Genomic DNA, 23677 nt, shown 5'->3' with positions numbered 1-23677 from the left:
GCCCCATTTTTTGAAAAGGGGTTTCAATGGACAAAGTCTGTTTTATAAAAGAAAGTATTAAAGCCCCAATAAATATTCTTGGAAGAAGTCAAGAAACGTACGAAAAGAAAAGATATGTGCAATCTGCATTCGTAGAAACATCAAGCTTTTTTGCAGGTAGCTCAACCACAGCCACTGGGAACAACTGATTTACTACAAAAAGATCTACACAGAAATAACCCATTTAAATTGCATAAGATTTTTCAGCAAAGCAACAATACTCGAAAGATCAGGTGCATATAGAAGCATTTGATATAGGTCAAAGAGTATGGGAACAAAGACAGGACTACACTACACCGCCATTTAAGCCTACTTCATTCAATAGGTTCATGGCTGATGAGATTATAGTCTTTCAATTCCACTTTCCTGTCTATCCAGCATAATGGCATGTGTGGTCACTTGCACCATCTATACATGTAAATCTTTAGTCCAGTTTACCAAAAAATCAGAGCATAATTCAGAGTTGCTTTGTACTTAACTTGAGCCCAACAACTGATATTATAACTGAACTGACATCACAAAGCCTGTACATTCCATAAAGAATTGCACTATCACTATTTACATACCGCAAAGAGAAAAATCTTGAACAGCAAGAGTTTTGTGCATTTTCCCCCCCCTAAAAGTGCAACATATGATCACTTACAATTAAAGGTGACAAAACAGTCAGCAATGGAAAACAACAGCCACAACAGAAATTTGAATTAGATCTAATCACACTCTCCAGGGAAATGTATTTAGCAACCAACATTATACTAATGAAAGTAAAAACTGGAGCTCTACCTCCTAATATTTCAACTTCAGGAGGATAAAGGAATGGCTAAATTCATATAACACGGACATTAGTATTGAGGCAAAAAGAATGCAGCCTACCAAAACTCCACAAAACTGAGATTTATGAGATGATAAAAACAAAAGAAAAAAAAGAGTGAAGATGATAAGAATGGGTGTTCCAGTTAAATACACAGAATAGAATTTCCATGTAATACAGCTAGGCCAACAAGAAATATCGTGAAAACCTGCATTTAATCACAAAGGGGGCTCCGTAAAATGGCTGCCTGACATTACGTCCTGAAATCAAACAGGACTGAAAACATGAGAAATCAATGAACAGACAGATTGAGCCAAAAACCGAGTAAATCTAATGTGCAAAGAATCAATATCTCTTCATATACTGACTGGAATGTGAAGTTCTGACACTTTCAATTTTTCCTTCTAAATCTAACCTGTGCGCATACCTGCCGTGGGAAGTTTGCTGGAAAAGTACAGATGGTACTTTATTCAATCCCATGCTGTACCTATCCAGTGTGTTTGAATTGGACTGTGTAGAAAGGCCTTTACTCTATATCTAACAATGTGCCGTACATATTGAGAGTTTTTGAAGGAAACTATGTAGAAGGGCTTTGCCCTAAGCAAACCTATGTTGTACGGCCCTAAAACTACTGAATGCCAAAGATGTAGAGGATGCATTTCATTAGCGGTATCTTCAATGTGCCTTGCTTGCCTGCAAAACTAAATCCACTTTCATAGCCACATATCTGGAGTCTCACATAGGCCAGACCAAATGAGGATGGCAGATTCCCTTTCCGGAAAGACGTTAGGGAAGCAGATGGGCTTTTCCTGTAATTGGCAATGGTTTTATTGTCATTAGTAGATTCTTAATTCCAAATTATTAGTAAATTCAAATTCCATCTGCCATGGCAGGATTCAAACCCAGGTCCCTAGAACACTTGCTAAATTTAAATTAATAGTCTTGCGATAGTAGTACTACGCCATTGCCTCCCCCTACTAAATCAGATGAGACTCTCTAGGAATGCATCTGAACTAGTTAGAATTTCAGGTTTCAGAGTCAGAATGTCAGTGCACCATTAAGGTGGTTCATTGACACATTACCACGCTAACGAGGGCACAAAAGCTCACCTTTTCAGCATCTTTCCCTTTACAGTTCACACTAACAACACTACTATTAGCCCGAAGCCACTGAAACTCCCTCAGCATCTGAACAGCTTTGGGTCCATGTTCATAAGGCAGATAGAACATTTCAGCCAAGAGATTTAGATCTTCCAGAGTCACAGCTTCAGCTGTATATAGCGGTTTTTCATTGGGACCCGGGACATACTGCTCCTTATTCATCTGCTCATCTGTCTGCATGGGTGCAATATCACTGCCAGAGTCTTCCTGCATGGAGATCTCAGGAGACTTAGATTCAGCAATACTATCTTTGTCCATCTCCATGGGTTTGAGATCCTCAGACATTTTGGCCTTGACAATATCTGTAAGGATTTGATTAACATTTTTGGCTTCCTGTTCGTCGGGTTTTTCAACTACCATCTCCATTGGTTCTTCATCAGACTGTTGTTTTTTATCCTCTTCTTCCTTTGCTAGTGGGGCTTGTTCACCACTCAGGGGGCTTCCCTGACTCATGATAGGCTGTTGGTAGACTGTCGTCACTGTCGTGGAGGAATTCAGGCAGGGCGTGTCAAGTGTCCCTACATCAATTGCATTTGTCTTTGCGCCACTGTGAGGGACTGTTCGACCTAGGAACAAAAAGAAGTATTTTTTTTAAAAAAAGAAATTGTTGATGGCAAAAGAAATAAGCCCGGCAAACAATTCAACCAATACGTCGGTGGAGAAAGACGTTTTAATATCAATTCATAAGGAACTGAAGATTCCAAGGATTTATTCCTGACATGTCAAGATATATGATCTGTCAGGGAAAATATTAAGCTTGAGGCTTGTTGGTCTTCATCCTATACTAACATATACCTGTACTCACTGTGCAAACAGACTAGAACTAAATCCATGCATTCCAAGATCTGTCTGCACAAAGGAATCCATTTTCTCATTAAGATAAGCTCTGAAATACCAGTGCAACTACCAATTTGCCCTTTATTTATGGCAATATTCACTCCTGATTTTATTAACTTTCTCACTTAATATGCTCAGTTCAGGTGTAGGCTCCACTGAAACTAAAAGAATCAGTCTGGCATGCAGATTTGATCTTGGGAGTTTAAAATCAAGCCAAACAGTAAACAAGAACTGTAGAAACTTTTTGCCTGCTACCAACATGCTCCTAAGCGATAGGAAAGGAGTTACTGTCAGATATTTGGGCGAGAGTATATCATCCCTGAGCTTAACAAAAGTGATGTAAATCTTAATAAATTAACCAAAGGAAAGCTCGAAGGAGGATGGGAGGAAAAACACTCAAATAGATCAAACTTACAGTTGTACTGATGTGGCACTCCAAATTCCTGCAGCCATTCTGATATAGCCATCTTCAGAGCCATCTGGGGACTGTACAAGACATCCATTTCTATCTCCTCATCACTACCTTCATTTTCAAGTTTTATCTGAATGGACACCGTACTCTCTTCTGTGTCAGCTGTAAGTACATAAGATTACAGATATTGTATTATACAACCAAAAACAAAGCCATGAGCATAAAAAGACAGGCTTGATAGGGACTAACTCCAACCACAGGAGAGGAACAAAATGAGTCAATGACACAAATATCAGTACAGCAAATCAACTAGAGATATACTTGGAGTACGTTACAGGAAGAAGTGCAATAATTGGAATTACTGTTTACTAGCTAGACGCCTTATTATAGATTGCATCCTGCTAGTATTAAGAAGTGACAATGTCCAACATGTGACTGGAATGTACAAAGCAGTCAGGTCCCAGCTTCAATTTCTGATCAGAGTTAAAGGATCTTGATTGCTGTATCTACCTATATTCTATGCTTCTGGTAACAAAAAAAAGGCATGCACAAATCTGACCAAGTTTCCATCCCTCCTCATTCTTTACAAAGTTGTGTCAATACAGGACTGGATTTCTGTTATATTCTAATGTTGAAAACCCACAACCACAATTTGTTTAGGATTACAAAGAACAGACAGTGAGGTACATGAGGTTAAGATAATAGTCAGAGTCAGACAACGTGGAAATAGTCATGCAATAATTAATCATTTGTTTTTGCTCAGTAGAATACCCGGATAAAAAGTGTACAGAGCAGTTAGCGCCTCCCTGGGTGAAAGTAGACTTTGGATATATTGCATAGCATTACTGCCAATCATGAAAATCTAAAATTAAAACTGGAAACACTGGAATCAAATCAGCAGATCCAACAGCATCAGCAGAGATTGAAACAAAGTTAATGCTACACGTAAATGCATATTCACTGGCAGTGCAACAGATGTAGGCCATTCAATCATGGCTAATTGAACACTTCATTCTTTCGGTTTTTACTTAATACTGCTTATCCTTCCTCATAACCAGACCTCACCTGATAATCAAAAATCAAATCACTATCTTAAGTGTACTCAAACTTCCACAGTGCTCTGTAGTAGAGAATGAAAAAGCTTCACAATCATGTTTAAAAATAAAGGCAAGCGATTTCAGACTAAGCGATGTTAATAGGTTTTTCTTTCTCCACAATGCTGCCAGGTGTTGATGCATGTTTCCTGCATTTCTGCTTTATGCTCTAACTATTGCTGGTCTGTTAAATTTCATACCCAACAGCTCATGACAACACCTTTACAACACAACGTAATAGGCCAAGACAGTGGCTCACTATTATCATGGAGGGAAACAGAGGGTGGGCATTAATGGTGGCCTTGCTAGGAATGCATAAACCCAATGAATTAATTTAACGAATACAACAGCTCAGTTGTGCACCCTCACTCAGGCAACAAACAGAAAATAAAGTTTCATCCAATGTACTCACTCATCACAACATCTTTTCTCACACCATTCATGTTGGATTTGTACCATGTCGCCAGGGTGTGAATGGCAACAAAATTCCCTTCAAATTCACAATTAGGGTTCGTCAGTACTCCTTTCAGCCGTGGAATTAGTTCAGTTGACCGCCCTTTGTATGGTCCTAGGAAGAGGCGCTTCTGATCATAATCATTGGCATGCAGATTGTCCCAGATAAGAGGTGGTCTCTTCAGTATTTTGGTGACTTCTTCAATGGATTCCACAGAGATATCTTTGGAGACCACCTTCGGACCTAAAGATTAAGAAGAAAAGATTTATTTCTCAAATTGTAAACAGTGCATGATTTACCAATTCGGAAGAAGAAATTTTACATTTATTAAAACGGTAGCTCTAAAAAAGTATTTAGATCCTATTTCACAGTATTAAAACAAACTAGAACCCTGACCTGAAAAATAGTGCATGGAGCGAATGAACACTCATCAAACATAGTTCAGATCATTTTGGCATGCCTATCACAGAACTGTCTCCCATTATAAAGAAAATCGAGTCAATGGTCTAGCCACAACTAACTACATAAAACCTAGGAACTTCAACATTGTGCTTAATAAACACAGATTATTTCCTACCCAGAAGCATCCAGTCTAAAGCCATTTTACCCATTATCCTAAGCTTGTCAAAATCATTTCTACAAAATGTATACGTGATTCCTCTTTAGATCTCCTGATAAATACTGCCACAGCATTGACAGGTTTTTATTAATGTGTAAAAACATGCCTTTTTTCCCCCAATAGATCTAACCTACTTATCACTAATGCATTCCATTACTTTAACAGCTTTTTGTCTGGAAAAAATTATTTGCATTTTTTGACTGAGTTTGTCTTAAGACCCAGTTGTGCTTATTCACTACATGCAAGTCTTCTATTGTTTCTTTGGTCACATCCTCAAGCATTTATGGCTTCTGCTGGATTTCTTCCTTAGCTTTCACTACTCTAAGCTCAGTCGCAAGATCTCTTCTACCCTAAAATGAGAAGAAATGTAAACTGAAATTATTCTGGGCACAGTGGTGATGTTATTTCAGTTGGAAAGATCTAGGCAGCTGTAGTTTACAATGGACGTCACCGTAAATTCACAGCTCCAAGTCAAAGCTGTTAAATGCAAAATGAGAGTTTCAGTTGACATAACCATAAATGGATCACAAGCAGGATATCTTATTTTAAGAAAGAGCTATAATGACACAGTAACATTTGTCTAGCAAGCTAAACTCAATGAATGCAGGACAAGCTATTAAAATATATCGCTCACCAGTCCACAGCACATCAATGCCAGGAAGTAGTTTATCTCCAACAGTCCGAAGGTATGGAGAGTGTGCAACATTTGGGTAGCAAAAGGTCCCACAGTACTCTGAACAAGATTTTTAAAGAAAATCAGTGTTAAACACAAGAATAATCATAAATATGTATAAATAATGTAAACAATCACTAGAAGCTTCAATAAAGGATTACCACAGTTTAATGGTATTGCAAAACTATCCAACATATTAAAAACAGCATGTAATATTATACAGGCAAATAACTACCAAAGGGAGTGAAGTAGCTCATGTTTAAACTGGCCAGCTTTCCAGTCTAAAAGAGATCTCATGGTCCAACCAATTTCATTCTGCTTTCTGGATGCTACAAGTTCATTTTGCTTGACAGACTACAAGAAGCAAAGAGACAGAGCGCACAGCTAAAAGAGAAGATCAAATCTACCTGCTGGGCCAATTAACCTTTTCCCTCCAAGACCTTCAATTTAAGACTAGAGAGAGTATGAATTCACTAACTGCAATTCCACTGAACATGGAGTAGCAACATATAAATGAAAAAAAACACACTACAGCCTTGAGATGCCTACAGCAAGACTCACCACAAAAATGCCACTAAGAATCATGAATATTTACAAAGATGCCAATTCTCTTTTTCAGTAACTCCAGTACTGAATGTATAGAAGTAGGCTGGTGTCATCTGGAAATTATCATGATTCTGGACTTAACTGTTTTTACATACGATATTTTATTTTAATAAATAAAGCTGATTTGCATACACATTAACTTCAGTGAAATTTCCCAAAATACCCTCATTTAGGATAACTGCAGTGAGTAAATGCATTTATAAATATGAACTCAACAAAGTTCTCTCGCACAGCACGAATCCTACTGCTGCTCAGATGTTTTATTTTGTTCATCATACATTAGACAATTCTGGTATAAAGCAGACTAGTGATTTGTCGTTCATACAAAAATCCATCTCAAGACCCACCACTCCAAGCAAAAGGCCATTTACAGCAGAAGCAAAGACCAAAATACAACATTGGCAATTGTACAAATGAAGCGTGCAACCAGAAAACCTTGTCATCAAGAGTGAACAACCAAATTCAGAAAATACGCATTTACAAAGCCCAGTAGTTGAAATATTGTCCCTAGAGCACTGTAAACCTAAATAGCAACTCTGCACGCTTATACACATTTGTAAACATGTCCCTGTATTGCACTTAGCACATCTTCGAAAGCAGCCAATGCCAAACACACAAGTTAGCGCATGGAGATACTTCTTAGCAAAGGAAAAAAAACAAATAATATTTAAAATAAAGTACACATCAGTTGCAGAGTTAGTGATACAGGAGTTTTATTTACACTGAGCCGCAGTGTGACAGTGATCAATTTGCTGTTGCCCACTCACCTGTAGGACAGAACAAAAAATGTTCTGGCTCTTCCAAGTACTGATAGATCTCATTAGTAACAGACAGTTGTGCGTGTGCAAATGAGCTGAACACCTCTTTGTCTGCTGGGCACATATTGTGGTCAATGTCATCAAATAACAATGCATAAGACTTGCATCCAAACTGTGACACCTATAAAACAAAGACTTTCAGAAACTCTCTCAGCAGACTGAAAGTAACCAAATTGACTTTAGATGCACGGAATATAAAGAGATCAAGGAGAAAAGTAAACAGTTGTTTTTAAACTCAAGTGCTGTAAAAGCAACAATGCTTTGTTGAAGAAGCTGGCAAGACAATTCATTGAAGGTGCTATCTCAAATGGAAGGGGGGGGGGATGAAATGGGAGAAAAGAAAGAAGGGAGAATCACATCAACTAAGGAAATTTAGAACACTTTTGGGTGCTGAGTGGCTACTTTAACAAACTTCACAGAATCAAATTGTGTAGTACAGAAGAGGGCATTCTGCCCATTAAATCAGTTCCACAAAAATATACTTCCCTACATTATGGGACCAGTACACAAAAGGTAAGACTAACATTCAATGCTGTAATATTTCAAGTATTCAGCCAAGTACTTTTTAAGGGTTGAGAGATTTCTCGCCTTAACTATCCTCCCATGCAGAGCATTCTAGAACCCCACCACCCTCTGGGTAAAATGGTTACTCCACTCTCTCCCCCCACCTCAAATCCTCTCTAAACCTCCTACTTTTCACTTTAGAATTATACCTATTTGCTTTTGACCATTTGACCAAGGGGAACAGTTGCTTTCTATTCAAAAGACCCATACTCCTCAATAATGTTCCTACTCAGCCTTCTCTGCTCCAAAGAAAACAATCTGAACTTATCCAGCCTCTTTCTTCATAGCTGAAGAGCAGTATCTTGGTAAATTTCCTTTACACTCCCTCCACAGCAATCACATTCTTTCTACAGCACAGTGACCAGAACTGCAGAATTCTCTAGCTGTGATCTAAACAAAAATTTGTGTGAATTACCAATTTCTGCCAAAGAAAAGAAGTTACTTTATAACTCGTACTTCAAAAATTAAAAGATGTGGAAAAACACTCACTTGATCCAATTTACGTTTCAGGGTAGCAACTTCTTTCTGATTTGAGAATGTGATATCAAGACCAGGAGATATGGCGTAGACAAACTCAATATCGTGTTCTTTTGCAGCAGATATTAGCTGCATCAATTGTTCTGGAACAGATTTGATCACATTATGAACAACCAAACAGGGAGGGGGAAAAAAAATCTCAATGTTACAAAGGAGACAACCATGCAGAGCTAACAGAATTGAAATACAAAGCATTTATCAAGCACATGCTGGCAGATGCTCACGCTACACTGGAAAAGAAGAGCACAGGCAATGATTTCCACCCTCATCCATTTCTAGATGGAAAGGACATATACCTCGATATCAACCAAATACAGAAACCTGCAAAGGTTTGTCAGGTTAGCTTTCTGGAAATCTTCTTAAACATTAGTTAAATGGTCTGAGAGAATCTATATCCATGTTTTACAATATTGCTGTACAGAATCCACTACTTAAATCAGATGAATGGTGTAACAAATAAAGGACTGCTGACATTTTGTTTGTACTAGTTTGCTCAATGACGTCACTTCTCAGAGGCCATATTTGCTGACTTTATACTAATTACCAATATTGCCCCTACACCAATTTACAGATGAAGTTATAATTCATAGCACAAATCTACAAGCTCAACCCAAAACTGGTAACCTACCTCCTCAATTCCAGATATCAAATATCACCTCCTTTGTACTGATTTCACGAGCACATGGCAACTTCAGTATAATTGTTACCAAACCTGAACCCATTCTAGTAGTCAATTAAATACATATTGATACAAAAGCCACAAAGAGAAGTCATTCACACTTGGCTGGGCAGTATGGTTTTGAAATTTCACTACCATACACAAGCCGCTTTCACAAACCTACGTCGCTTGTAACTAGAAGACAAGTGCAGCCCATATAAAAGAAGAAGAAACTGGGAATTGAGGGTAGATTATCTCAGACAAATACATGGAAAACACACACCTTTGAAGGTCAGTTACATTAAGAATGGACTCCCTTAATACTCGTAATAGAGAGTGATATTAAAAACTTCAGAATGGAATGTTAGATATTGCAGGGTTATGTGGATAGAGTGCAAAAGTTAAGATGCGATCCAAAGTCACCCATCAGATTACCATATGATACAGCAGGCACAAGCCATTGTGTGGTCTATCGGTGCTGTTTCTTATACTACCTTCAGCAACATCTTCAACTAACTTCACGTGCTTTTAAAAAAATGGAAATTAATATGCAAAACAGTGCTTGCTGATCTGGAACCACCACACTATAGGGCTCACCTGCTTCTTCAACAGAGTACATTTCCCGCCAGAACATCCTATGCTTGTAATCATCCTTTGGTGCATACAGGTACGTGTTCAATCCCCACTTGCGCATTCTGTCGAATGAGGTGACCCAACATTAGACGCTCAAAAGAAACTCCCTCACTAAAAGCATTCAAAGCTAGGAGTACCGAACACAAACTGGGTTACAATCACTGATGACAGTAAAAATTAGAAAAACCCAATATATTCACTCTTAACAGTGGCAATTTAAAAGGGCACACAGTGTAACTACTGTAAAAGGGGAAAATTGCAAACGCAAAAATGCAAGCTAAATCAGAAGATACACAAACGCAACACAAGTTCAAAAAGTAAACAAGCAAATTTTGGACATCATCATGAAAGCATTCACACAGAAAAGTGGTCAAGTTTCACACTAATTAACTTCCCAGTAACCAATAGAGATGAATGTTTGGAATCACCAAGTTAGGTAATTTGAAATGGAGCAAATTGTTGTCAGCATTTATCTTGTATTCTCATGAAGCAAAGATTCCGTTAAGACATGTGGAAAGGAAAGCAAGTACTCAAAAAGAGATAATGGGAACTGCTGATGGTGGAGAATCCGCGATAAAGTGTAGAGCTGGATCAACACAGCAGGCCAAGCAGCATCTTAGAAGCGCAAAAGCAGACATTTCGGGCCTAGACCCTTCATCAGAAAAGCTTTTCTGCTGAAGGGTCTAGGCCTGAAACGTCAGCTTTTGCACTCTTAAGATGCTGCTTGGCCTGCTGTGTTCATCCAGCTCTACACTTTGTTATCGGAAGTACTCAAAAAGATCTGTTCTAACACTATTTTGAGAATTCTTGAGCAGAGTTACCTGTCAGGCTTATTTAGCTGTGTGTATTTAGAAGGTCATCCAACTTTAATATGTGAGCACTTATAATGGAAATCTTACCTTCGGAACAGTTCCTTCCTCTGTTCCATGCTCCAAGGGCGGCCATAAAATCCTAAGAAAAAGCAAAACTGCACATCAAAATGAATTCAATTACTTAAAATAATTCAATTTAACTAATCTGATTAATAAAGTGCCCAAAAGATTGACAGTGCTCACTAAGAGTTTTAAGTCATAATCAGGAAGTAAAACAAGTACAAAGCAATCCAAAGCTATCACACTACAGAACGGTGAAAACTTTAACATGACAGGAGGAGCTCAGAACTCCAAACGAAAAATATATGTATACTACTTTATAAGTGTATCAATATATTTGCCACTGTTCCTTAAAGTATTGTCTTCAAATTCACCTTCAGAAAACTGAGCATATCTTCAAATTGACACTTCTGTGCGCTAATAGCTTAGCTCAAAAGGCTAGTTACTGAAGAACACAGTACAACTTTTAAAAAACATTTTCACAAGCACTTTTGCAGTAATGTTACACACTACAAGCATATAGCTCCTAACCCAACATTTAAAATTTTTATTAAATAAGCTGGACAGTTAGGAATGCCACCTTTTAGATGTTAAACTGAGGCACTCTGTCCAATTCGCTAAGTGTGATGGAATACTTTCTACTTGCATAAATGAATTCAGCTCCAATAGCATCTAGGATAAGGCACTCCATTCACCACATTAAACAACCCCATGCTCCACTTCAATAGTGACAGCCATGTGTACCACATACAAGATAAGACGGCAGCAACTTTGGTAACACCTTCCAACCTTGCAACCTCTATCACCTAGAGGGGCAAAGGGAGCAGAAACATGGACACACCATTATCAAGCCACACGTGTATCTACATTATCACTTCACCACTGCCGCTGAGTCAAAGCCTTGGGACACCCTTCCTAAAAATCACTCATTCAATACATCGAATAAAGTGTTTCAAAGTGGCCAGAATTCCAATGATGTGGTACTCGCAGTACTACTGTCTGTCAATATGATGTGGATGCAAAGGCATACTGCATATTTTCAAATCTTTGAAGGGGGCAGGCAGGTTGATATGATGCTCGATAAAATTTCTGGTATTCTACTACCTTTGTAGATAACAGTATTAAGTCAATCTAGACCTTTACAAATCACTGGATAAGCCCTCCATAACAACACACATTTCAAACCACCACAGTTCAAAAACTAAATCAATGCCTTAGTCAAAGTACAGAGGGGCTTTCCAAGGTTAAGCACTTGGTTCTGCGAAGCAGTGGGACTGTTCTCCAAAGAAGGACAGAATTTCAAGAGGATACCTATTAGAGGTAGAGGTATGCAGAGTAAGATGAATTGGTAAACAGGGATCATTATCTAACATGACAAAAACTGAAGCAGAAAATTAAGAGAAATCTTTATAACACGTTAAGATCTCAAATGCTCTCTGAAAGGATGGTGGAAACAGATGGCAACTGAACCTGAACTTAATCAGATCTATTTGCAAAGTTACAATGGCATGGCTAGAATATGGGATGAAACCAAACAGCTCTTTCAACGAATGAGTCAGGCGACTTCCTTTTATGCTGATCTGGTATGACAATTAGCATCGACACTTCCCCTGGAATGCCTAGATCAGATTTTCAGTCGCAACATATTAAAATCAGGTTGTAATGTACACAAAGATCATTCACTGAAACAAATGTCCTTAAACACAGTAGAACAACTGCTATCCTCAGAACCTGAGAATTAAAACATCATACAAGTTTAATGTCACCATGCAGCAATCCACCAATAACCCACTTGAAGCTTCTTTTGAACCCTGTCATAAACAGGAAGAAATTAACATGATGCACGAATTGCCAAGTTTCAAATTACTCCGTTCTTTACTTGTATTTTATACTTAAAATGAAAACCACTATTATTCCCCAATTAGCAAAAGGAAATCATGTTGAAATTTTAGTGAATAGCAGCATTTCAGTTGTATCTGCTTCTAGCATTTTGTCGCTGAAGGAACAAAATATTCGAATATGCTTCTGCAAAATAATGGACTACTCATAAATATCAAATGGAAAAATAACTGGCATCCTAATACCACTGAATGACTCAATGGCAACATGAAAATTAGGATTCTTTTGGCCATAATTTAAGTTCCTAACTGCAAGGATAAATTTGTGCCTGGTGAGATACTCGGCTAGCTAGTGTTAGAAGTCCACCGTGTAACGAATTAGTGATCTTGAGTGGGAGAATCCATTCCAGTTCTGCACTAAAGCAACACAAAAGCCACTGCCCTGTTTATCAAACATGTCACAGGTGCAACTAGCCCAAGCTTGGGAAGGGAAACAGTTGAGAAAACAAATTAGCCTAATCTCTCCAGCTTTATATATTGTGAACACATACATAGAAATATTACCCTCAACCATAATATACCCCCATGTTTGGAAACCTGTGACCGACGTCTGCTGTCCGTGTTTGTGTGTTACCAGTCACTTGGACGAAAATAAAGTACTGCTGAATAGGACACAAAATTCAAAAACTCTACTGACAATCATTTTAAACAAAAGAACCAAACTAGTTTTTGCTACAATCTAATTAGTTCCACTTTTAAGTCAGTTTCAGTGCTGACATTTGAGAGTTATTATTTTTTCTCCTATTAAACTTGCACCTGTTATTTGGAAAAGTAAGAGGGGACTTGACTGAAACAAAAGATCCGAGGTGTGTTTGATAGGATGGATTTGAAAACAATACTTTCCCTTGTGAATCAACCTAGAACTAAGGGGCACTGGTTAACAATAAGAATTCCCCACTTGAAATAGGAATTTCTCAGGATCGTGAATATTTGAAACTTACCAAAGGCAGTGGAAGCAGAATGCTTGAGCATTTTTATAGGCAGAGGTAGATGCGGTCCTGATGAGCCATGATCCTATCGAATGGCAAAAGGGGACCTACTTCTGCTGCTACTACTCAAGTTTGTTACCACAGACTATTAAACACATTTTTTTCCCGTTAAAAACAGACGAACAGCAGCCAATGGTTCCATAGTTTGTGATGCTAACGGGGAATGCTAATGAAAGTGTCAGGTTCCTACAAGGAAGGAAGAAACTGAATTGAAGAATCATACAAAAGATGTTCTAACCAGAGTCCTGGGTATGACTTTCAAAATAACGAAGTGACCACAGAAAGCTTTGGGCTAATCAGCTTAAGTGGAAATAAATTTATAAAAGATGACAATAATACATTATTCCAACTCTCAAAAACAACTACTCAATAGGTCAACATTTCCCTCCGCCCCCTAATAGAAAAGAACAGAGTAATTTTGGGGTAATCACAACAATGTTTGACAAGCAAAACAAAACAAAATGTTGCCAATTATTTATGACTTCTCATTTTAAATCCTAATTGGAGAGATGTTGGCTATGCAGTGACATAACTGGACTAGCAATTCAGAAGTTCAGTTGAATATTCTGGAGACATAGGTTCAAATCCTAACATGGCAGATGGTGAAATCTGAATTCAATTAAAAACCTACAATTAAAAGGTAGCCTGAAGGCATTATTGTTTGTAAAAAAAATCTTGCTCACCAATGTCCTGTGCCTGATCTGGTTGACACATGATCCCCAAAGTGGTTGATTCTTAATTGCCCTCTGACATGGTCCTGCAAGCCATTCAGTTCAAGGGCAAATAGGAGTAGACAGCAAATGCCAGCCACGCCAGAGAAGCCCACATCTCATGCAAGAGTAAAAAGCCCACGATGATGGTTGCCTATAATAAATCCAAAGGCTTCCAAAGTATCCAAAGAAATGTTTTCATCTTTTAAAAAATCAGCCTATTTTACACCAAGAAAGTTTTGGAAGTATATGAATTTTTCTGACAAGTACGGAAGGAGAGATCCTTCAGACATCCCACATTTAACTTAACCAAAAACAGACTGCAGTCAAAATTGAGAGTTTTGCTTTCACCTGGAAGGCCCTGTGGGATTGCATTTCTTTCCCCATGGGCATGATTTACAAATAGGAGTTGTACAGCTTTTCCATTAAATAGAAGTCAAAATTGGAAACTGGTAGATTACTTGAAGCAGAGCAGTCAACCAAGAGCAAGCCAACTTTCTTGTCAATGCCAAAGAAAACAGGTACATCCCAAATGAATAGAATAACACTTGAGGAAAAATGCTTTACTTTAGATCACATTTGTCTGTCACAGCAATGCTCCAAACACGTCAAATGACATTTACCAGCAACAATTTTCCAGGTTTTAAGATAATTTGAAGTCAAATAGCTCAATTGAGGAACACGGTTATATGCAACAGCTTGTTAGCAAGGGGATTTATTCACATTTGGTAAAAATTTACTTTGCAAATACACCTGAACTGCCAGAGGAAATAAACATAGTACAGTTCTCCAGTACTTTTATATGCAGCAGCACACACCATATGGCTTTGCGCGAACTGAAGCAGTCAATGGGATTACAACCTTGTCATCTATATTCACTGCTTTCTTTAGAACGGCATGTGTACTATGGGAGTTTACAGGCATAAGTATTATGCTGTTTGGAGTTTGATGTCAAAGGTGTACACGGCAATAGTGACCTGTGAGTCAGCATAACATCACAGTGCAACACCAAGAGCCTGAAGCAACAATTCAAGTTGTATAATTCAAATATTTGATTACTAAGACCACATGTAGAACGATGATCAAATGGATTTGGCATCTGAAAGGAAACAAACTACTAATGCATGCTAATTTTAAAAATTAGAAATGCTTGCAGTCCATTTTACTGACAACTCTCACTGAAAGTCTGCACATTCCAATTCTACTAGCCATGGCAATACAATTGAACTATATGATATGCATAACTTGAGTAGACCTATGGGTCTTTACAAAGCTGAAATTAAGATGTCAAGCCTGCTCAACGATTAGCCTATTCTACAGTAAACAATACCACAATTTGTTCCCTATCAAAACATAAATAGCAATGAAAGCATTTTTTATATGAATGTCATGAGTATAAGGATCAAATTTGATCTAATCTACATATCTACTTGCACAACTCTAAGCACAATTAGAAGCTATTCCCAGCTGACATTAGCTTTAAAGATAAGGTAAGGAAAGTTAAGGAAAAAAAAATCCACAGAATAAAGCTCATGTCCCTACCAGCAATGATCAAGAAGACTGGACACAGAGGAAAGAATCATAAAAGCCTAAAAGTGAGAATTTCTATGAATGGGTTAAGATGTTAAGGAACGGCAGGAGAAAAATGTTAAATTCTCTCCTTGCGGCTTTTGACTTTACATTATCATGCAGGTTTTTACAAAATTAAATTAGAGATGTGGAGAACCAAGCTGCTGATATTTGCTTTAAAAACTTCTCAGCTAAGACAGAATCATACAGCGTGGAAACGGACCCTTTAGGCTAACTCACCTGCGCCGATTACCACTTCCTCTGGCAGCTCATGCCATACCTCTGAATGAAAAATGTCACCTCTCAGAACCTTAGAAAATCTCTCCTCTCTCACCTTAATCCTATGGCCTTTAGTTTTGGACTCTCTCCCCCCCCGCCCCACCCCGAAGAGGAAACCTCGGCTAGTCACCCTATCCAAGCCCTTCATGATTTTAAAAACTTCTACAAGGTCACTCCTCAGCCTCCAAAATTCCAGGTTGGAAAGTCCAAGGCTATTCAGCCTCTCGCTACAAGTCAAACCCTCCAGTCCTAACAAGATCCTGATAATTTTTTTCTGAATCCTCTCCAATTTAATAATATCCTTTCGACAGCATAGTGATAAGAACTGTACACAGTATTCCAAAAGTGGCCTCATCTACATACTATACAACCTCAACATGACATCCCAATTCCTATACTCAGTGATCTGAGCTATGAAGGCAAGCATGCTAAACACCTTTTTAACCACCCTTTCTACTGGTGATGCAACTTTCAAAGAACTACGTAACTGAAACCCTTAGTTTCTCTGTTCAGCCCTACCATTAATATAGTAACTCCTGCCCTTGTTTGTTTTACCATAATGCAATATCTCACAAATATCCAAATTAAACCCCATCTGCATTCAGCCAAACAGTCCAAATTCCAAAGTTATTTGCTTTACACCAATGTACTTTCTTGTCTACCTTTGGTTTGCTTTGTGTTTCAACCAGAATTCAGAATGACTAAGGAAGGCAGTGGAAGCAGAGACAGTGATTGCAACGCGAAACTACAATGGCAATTTAAAAAAGCTTGTAGAGGCAGGATATAGTAAAAAGAAAAGGACTGCTCTCAAAACTGGCTTGGACTTGATAGGCCAAATGACCTCCACAACAATTAGTCTGACACAAACTGCTAAGATTTAACATAATTAAAAATCACAATCTTTCATCAACTCACAAATATAATAAACATTCAGCAAATCAAAGGCTCAATGACAGTACAAAATAAATCTGCTTCAAACAGATTAAAAAGCTCCCAAAATGGCTGTTAAAACATGCTGAGAAAGGAAATTTCAGATACAACAGGATACCTGAATTTAAGTGATATAGCTTATATTTTGTAATAAGACAACTGTGTCGTCACATAATTCTTCTATAATTAAAAACAAAATCTATATCTTGGTATAGAACATTACCTCCTAGACCCTTTGTTTGTACTGTTAATCAAATACTATTGGTTCAAGACTTCAGAGCAGACATCTTGTGAACTGTCTTGTCTCTTCCCTTGTCATCACTGAAGCAGAACTTTGTCGTCACAGCATTGGAACTTCAAACAAAATGTCTGCCTCTGAGCTGCTAAAAGCCTAATAGTATGAAAGTGGCAAACACAAGGGAAAGGTTCATTGATCTGCACAGAGGGTTTTCCTCAAATTAGGATTATCTGAGAATTCAGTCCAAGATTTTTCCTTTTAATTCTACAAAGTGCTCAATGCCTTTAAACTAAAAAGTAATTTTACAGCAAATTGGTTACGTACTTCCATAAGAAACAGTCCCTTCAAACTTGAAGGCCTTTCATTAAAGGCTTTTCTACCAACAAACATTGTGTTGGAGTGAAGGTCAAAAGGTGCAAAATTTTACATACTTTACTGATGAATAATCCAATACACAAGGATAATTTCATTTGAGCAGAACTTGAAATTTGTAAATAACTTTCAGGTATTAAGTTAACTAGACACCAAAATATTTCAGTCCTTTATGTGGGCAAACAATGTTAAACACTGCTCTCCATCAATCTCAGCAATGTGTATAATTAAGAGAAAGTGGTCATTCCAAAAGCAGAACTCTGTTGACTGGTCTGCAAAACTTTTTATTTCAGCAACCCCACACCCTTGCTAAAACTCCAGAGTTGCACAAATGTCATGCAAGCACATACACAACACTGAGCTGTGCCCTACAAATACAACAAGAAAAGTATCATGACAACTGCCAACATGTAGATATTGTCAAATCAACCTGTTAAGAAATGTCATGACAACCTTATGCTGCAGGTGCGAATTAAGCCCAGGCTTCCTTGTTCAGGAGGAAGGACACTACCACTGGAATACAATGGCCCCTGACACTAATACATGTACTTTTTTAAGGACCTTCTATTTAATTACCCACTAAACTAAAATCAATGATGACAGCAAATACATTTCTGCTGTTAGATATCTCTCACTGGGGTGAATAACTAGGGTATGGTTCATCCATAACTGTGTTCCTTGACAACACTTGCAACATAAACTGGAATTATGGAATATAGCAAGACAAATCCATACCTTATTATGAATCAAGTACATTTCTTGGGATTCATATGCATAAATTTCTAGTTACAAAAAGAATCTATTTTTCTGAAGAACATATTTAATGAACATAATCAATCACCATCTTGTCAGCAGACTTTGTTTAAGAAACAAAATGCGTTCTGCTTTTTATACCCTTTTAAAGTGAATCACTAAATCTTAGTTTAATCACAGGACTAAAGGCAAATTTTTAAAAACTAATTAGCTACATGTTTTAAGTTTTTCTAAAATAGAAGGTATTCCACAAATCAGGAAAACTTTAAGATAACAGTTTACAAACCACATTCTGAAAATTCTCTACAATCCTCCCATTAACTAACCCCTTATCACCAAACAATTGAGTTTGTGAATACTGTTCAGTCAAAATGCTTGCAACATTGAACAAAAGTTTACCATTTATCAAAACAGGCATAAAATTCTTATTATTAATTCTGTACTCATTTCAAAAATCCTGTCTCACCCTTAGACCACAACTGAAAACAAGACAAATCTCTGGAGTGATATCGATTGCTTGTCACTTTGGTATCAATGGCAAAATCTTCCCTCCTATATATACCCAATTACCTAAACATCTACTTTATTTCACAGCGGCACTGTATTACTCTGTTCAACAATATCTACCAGAATAAGCAATACAAAATGTAGCCCATCTAAACACAGACTTTCCACAGGAAAAGTTACAATATAAAATGAAACTACAGCAAAAAAATTCATCCTTGCAAGAACACAACAGAAAATTACTACACAACATTTCATTAATACAATAAAATGATCACAAAAGGAAAACGTTTGCCCACGCTGACTCAGCAAGATCAACCTGTGCCTTATGTTATAGCCCTGAAAATTATTAAATTGGGGTTGGCCATATTGTGACACCCTGTATCTCTCCAAGATTATAAGTGAAGAGTTTCCCCCAATAAAATAGGGTGCATGGGAGATGACAGTTGAGTTCAGTGGTCCGACTAGCATTCAGTGTCCACCAATCACTTATTGTGCTCACAATTAGAAAGGAATCTTGGGACTTTTCTTCTTCTTTGCCCTTGGAAGAGAAGACGTCAGGTTAAAAGAATTACCAAGACTGGTGCATTGGAGAGGGAGGACCTGCAAGGCTGCACGGGTCTATCGCAGACAGTACATGTCTCTGAAGAGTAATTTCTTTACCCCGCCCCCCAGGGTCGGGGATGCAGGACGAGAAGAAAAACGTATTGATCAATATTGAAACAATTCAGGTGCGCACAACTGCATGGCGCGCCGATCAAATAACACCGAACACCCGAGATAAGGGAAGATGGAGCAGACTTCCCCTTACCCCGAAACAGGGCCATTATTGTGATGTCACAGTAACCACCGCCCTGCCTCCGCATTAAAGAAAACAGCCTTGCATCAAAATAAACAGCACTATGTTGAAGAAATCTTTAACAAGGGTTAGGTGTGTCGCATCCAGTTAGCAGCGAAACACAGAATCAGCACCAAGAGACGGGACGGGTGGACGATCCTTACCTTCCACAACGCCGCACAGGAATTTCTTCTTCTCGCCGCCGACAGGATCGGGGCGTTGGGGCAGAGGGCGATTATCCAGTCCGCCATTGGCCGCGGCCGACTCCTGAGGGGGTGGATCAGGAGCGGCCGCAGCTGCGTCGCCAGCCGGGTTCGAGTGGCTGGTCTCGGAGTCTGGAGGGCCAGGCCCGGGTGTCGGGGCGGGAGCAGGGCTAGAGTCAGTAGGGGGTACAGTATCAGTGTCGCCCTCCTCCGGCCCTCCGGCCGCCTTCTCTTTCTGCACCATCGACAGCTCGGAATGAGCGGATCCGCGCATCAAACCCGGGCAATTCCCTACAATGCGTCCACCCACGCAAACAACAGTGTAAATTCTAAAAAAAAATTAATACTAAATGTACTTATTTATAAAGTAATATTATCCCAATGTCTTATCTATATATTAAATAATTATTTTCCCCTCAGACGGTCACGAATCTTTGCCTTCCGTCCCTTGTTGTCCCGCAAAGCACGCTGGGACTGCCCCACCCCCACCCTCTCCGCATGCGCAGTTAGTCCAACCACGGAGCCTGCCCATAGAAACTACAATATTTTTTCAGCCAGAGCCTCTATTTTTAACTTTACTGCTAATTTCGCAGCGACAACCTCCTAGTTTGTTGTTTATTTTATTGTTTTACTGTTGGGTATTTTCCCCGGTGCGTTGACGGATGGCAGACTGCGCATGTGCGTCATCCCTATCGCCTCGAAGTAGTGACAGAAAATTGATTCTTTCACCAAAGTAAATAGAAATTAATATATTCTTGTTGCTTTAATGTAGCTATCCCTGTTTGTTTTCTGTGTTCCTCTCCAGTTTTTTAAAAACATACAATTTCCTTGTCCTGAACGGGATGCTGGGAAGTGGTATGATGCTCCTGCGCAAGTGCGGAAACCGCCTGAAACCAGTGTCAACCGGTTTATTAAAACGCCCATTTTTATTCACAAACACTTTTTCAATTTTTAGGAAGGAAATGCTTTATGGTCAATCAGTCGCCTCTTATTTCGTGGTAATTCTTGGTTGTGATTTTTCTAAAGGTCCAAAACTTAATTGTTTCGAGATTCGCGTATATTAATGTTCCTTTTTTAATCTAAGCAGTGTTTGCTGCTTTGCCATAGTACGCAGGCGCAGCAATCGGGGCGGCAACAATCGGTATCACGCATGCGCTTCAATCATTCACACCTATGGGGAGACGGGAATGTGCAGTTAACCAAGTCCGAAATTTCTTCTGCGCATGTGTTTGGGCTCTAACCCGGCCTCTTCGTGAAACAGGGAGGTAGGGTAGACAAGGGGAAGAAAATCGTTCGGTTGTTATTTAACTTGCTACTTCAGCAATTACCATAGCAACTGATCTCTCCTTTTCACTCCTCCAATCGTTAACTTGCTGTGCTTTGCATTAAGTCGTGTGGGAGCCCTTTCTCAAAGGGCAGTGGACTGGGGGTGGGGAATATTATAGAATAAACAAACTTTATGCAAGAACTGGTGATATCGAATCCCTGGACAAAATACAACTATGTAATCATCGTTTTTAGTCTCTTTGTAGTTGTCACCCCGGTTGTGTTTTGGAAAGCAAACGTTTTTCAGTGTCAGAGAGCAGAAGCTTTCTTGTCCTTGAGTTATTTCCTGAGCCATGATTGCTCCCAAAGCTAATTTTATCTGATAATTTTTACTTTGATTAATGATATAAATGCACTGAATTTTGCAACTTGTGCGGAGGAATACAACAAGAAACATATTTAACCATCTGTTCTTTGCCCTGCCTTCCCTCTACACCACACAAAAAATGGTTCCAAGATAAACTTAATGTTGAGGTGGAAAACCTAACTAACCATGAAAGGGTTTAAAATGAATAAATCCCTTGAGATACATGGAATTTATCAATGTGTGGAGACCAAAATTTGTAAAGCTGTTAATGGAAAGCAGTTAGTGAATGCTGGGTAGTTCTGAATTCAGAAGCAGGCTAATATGATGCCAGCATTCAAAAACTGAAAAAAGTCCTGAGGAAGGGTCACTGAATTGAAGTTTAACTCTGATTTCCCTTCACAAATGCTGACAGACTTGCTGAGCTATTCCAGCAACTTCCACTTTTGTTTTGAAAAATGCATAAGTCTGATTAAAACCTATGTAGAATACAGAATTGATTTTGAGAAGTAAATTGAGTATTAGAGGTGAAACCGCTTTTAGATGTGGAAGATTCTGCCTGCTCAAACTCCTTGAAATCTTTGAAAGTTACAATCCAAGAAACTAGTAAATCCCAAAGTGTTTTTGCTTAAACTTCAAATAACACTAACACCATTTGAGAAAGTTCCAAATGAAAAATTAAAACTCAAAGCATTTACTTTGGCTGGCTCAGTGGTTAGCACTGCTGCCTCACAGCACTCGGGACCTGGGTTCAATTTCACTCCCAGGAGACTGCCTGCGTGGAGTTTCCTACTACATTCCAAAGTTGTGCAAGTTAGGTGGATTGGTCATGCTAAATTGCCTTATAGTGTCGGGGGATGTTTTAGCTGCGGGAAATATAGGGTGGGGGAAAGGGTCTGAGTGTGATGCACTTCAGAGGGTCAGTGTGAACTTTGGCCAAATGGCCTGTTTCCACACTGTAAGGAAGCCTTGTCTATTGTGTGGAAAAAACCTGTTCATATATAGTTTTCCTTTTCCCTTACAACTTTGGAATATCACAAATGCTTATCAGCTAATCAACTACATGTCACTGTTGTTGTGGGATAGGAGACTGAGAGGTGTTTAGAAAACAACAGACTTCCACTTTGTTAGAAAGACTAGATGTGCAGAGTATTACTTAATGAACCAAGATTAGAAATTGCAAATGTAGGGACCTGGATGCCTTTATCAATAAGACACATAAGGCTGACATGTTTAGCAAGCAAAAGGGTAGACCAATGTTATGTTGGCATTTATTGCATAAGCATTTGAGTATAGGGGGAGCAAATGCTGCTTCAGTTTTATAAAGACTTGGTTAGGCCATGTTTGGAGTACTGTGTGTGGTTTTGATCTCCTTATCCTAAGAAGGATATAAATTGCTGTAGTGGGAGTCTTTTGCAAAGGTTCACCAGACTTGTTGCTAGAATTGTAGAATTGTCCTATGAAGAGGTTTTGGGAAAAGTAGAGCTGTATTTTCTACAGTTTTGAAGACTTAAGAGATGATCTTGTCGGAATTTGTAAAATGCTTGAAGAGATAATGCAGATAAGATATTTTGTTTGGTTGGAAGTTGAGAACTAGCGAATACAATTTCAAAAGAAAGGAGAAACCACTTAGAAGAGAGATGAGAGAACTTATTTACTCAGACAGTGGTGAATCTTTTGCATTCTCTACCCCAGAAGCTGTAGAAGCTCAATTATTGAGTATGTTCAAACAAGAGATTGATAGATTTCTAAACACCAGTTACAGAAAGGGATATAGGGGTAGTGTCAGGAAAAAATCATTGAAGCAGATGATCAGCTTTGATTATATTGAATGTTAGGGCAAGTTTCTTAGGCTTAATGGCCTACTCATGCTGCTTTGTTGCTATAAGGTTACACCTCTGTCGAGAGAAACCAGAGGAGGCCATTTGCACACTGGTACATTTTCTGCTGTTCATTAAGATCATGGCTGACCTGCGACCT

General features: G+C 38.6%; 2 protein-coding genes across 5 annotated transcripts in view; one reads left to right on the top strand and one right to left on the bottom strand.

Moving 5' to 3' along the window:
• The window catches only part of oga (O-GlcNAcase), a 58382-nt gene extending 37839 nt beyond the window's left edge, over positions 1 to 20543 (bottom strand). For all 3 annotated transcript variants that reach the window (XM_048551394.2, XM_048551395.2, XM_048551396.2), the window contains exons 1-9: positions 20029 to 20543; positions 10812 to 10863; positions 9877 to 9974; positions 8574 to 8704; positions 7470 to 7641; positions 6058 to 6156; positions 4763 to 5047; positions 3260 to 3418; positions 1957 to 2573 (exon numbers count right to left, since the gene is read on the bottom strand). In XM_048551394.2, coding sequence (XP_048407351.1) covers positions 1957 to 2573; positions 3260 to 3418; positions 4763 to 5047; positions 6058 to 6156; positions 7470 to 7641; positions 8574 to 8704; positions 9877 to 9974; positions 10812 to 10863; positions 20029 to 20341 — 1926 coding nt within the window. In that variant the 5' untranslated portion in view covers positions 20342 to 20543. The remainder of the gene's footprint in view (positions 1 to 1956; positions 2574 to 3259; positions 3419 to 4762; positions 5048 to 6057; positions 6157 to 7469; positions 7642 to 8573; positions 8705 to 9876; positions 9975 to 10811; positions 10864 to 20028) is intronic.
• Positions 20544 to 21208: 665 nt separating this feature from the next.
• The window catches only part of ldb1a (LIM domain binding 1a), a 112392-nt gene continuing 109923 nt past the window's right edge, over positions 21209 to 23677 (top strand). The window contains exon 1 of one of the 2 annotated variants that reach the window (XM_048550853.2): positions 21209 to 21332. The gene's annotated coding sequence lies outside the window, so the exon portion shown is untranslated. The remainder of the gene's footprint in view (positions 21333 to 23677) is intronic. The other variant, XM_048550852.2, reaches the window with a different exon arrangement.

Source organism: Stegostoma tigrinum, chromosome 20 (assembly GCF_030684315.1).
Source record: "Stegostoma tigrinum isolate sSteTig4 chromosome 20, sSteTig4.hap1, whole genome shotgun sequence".
Lineage (NCBI taxonomy): Eukaryota > Metazoa > Chordata > Chondrichthyes > Orectolobiformes > Stegostomatidae > Stegostoma > Stegostoma tigrinum.
This window is presented reverse-complemented; position numbering and strand designations above follow the sequence as displayed.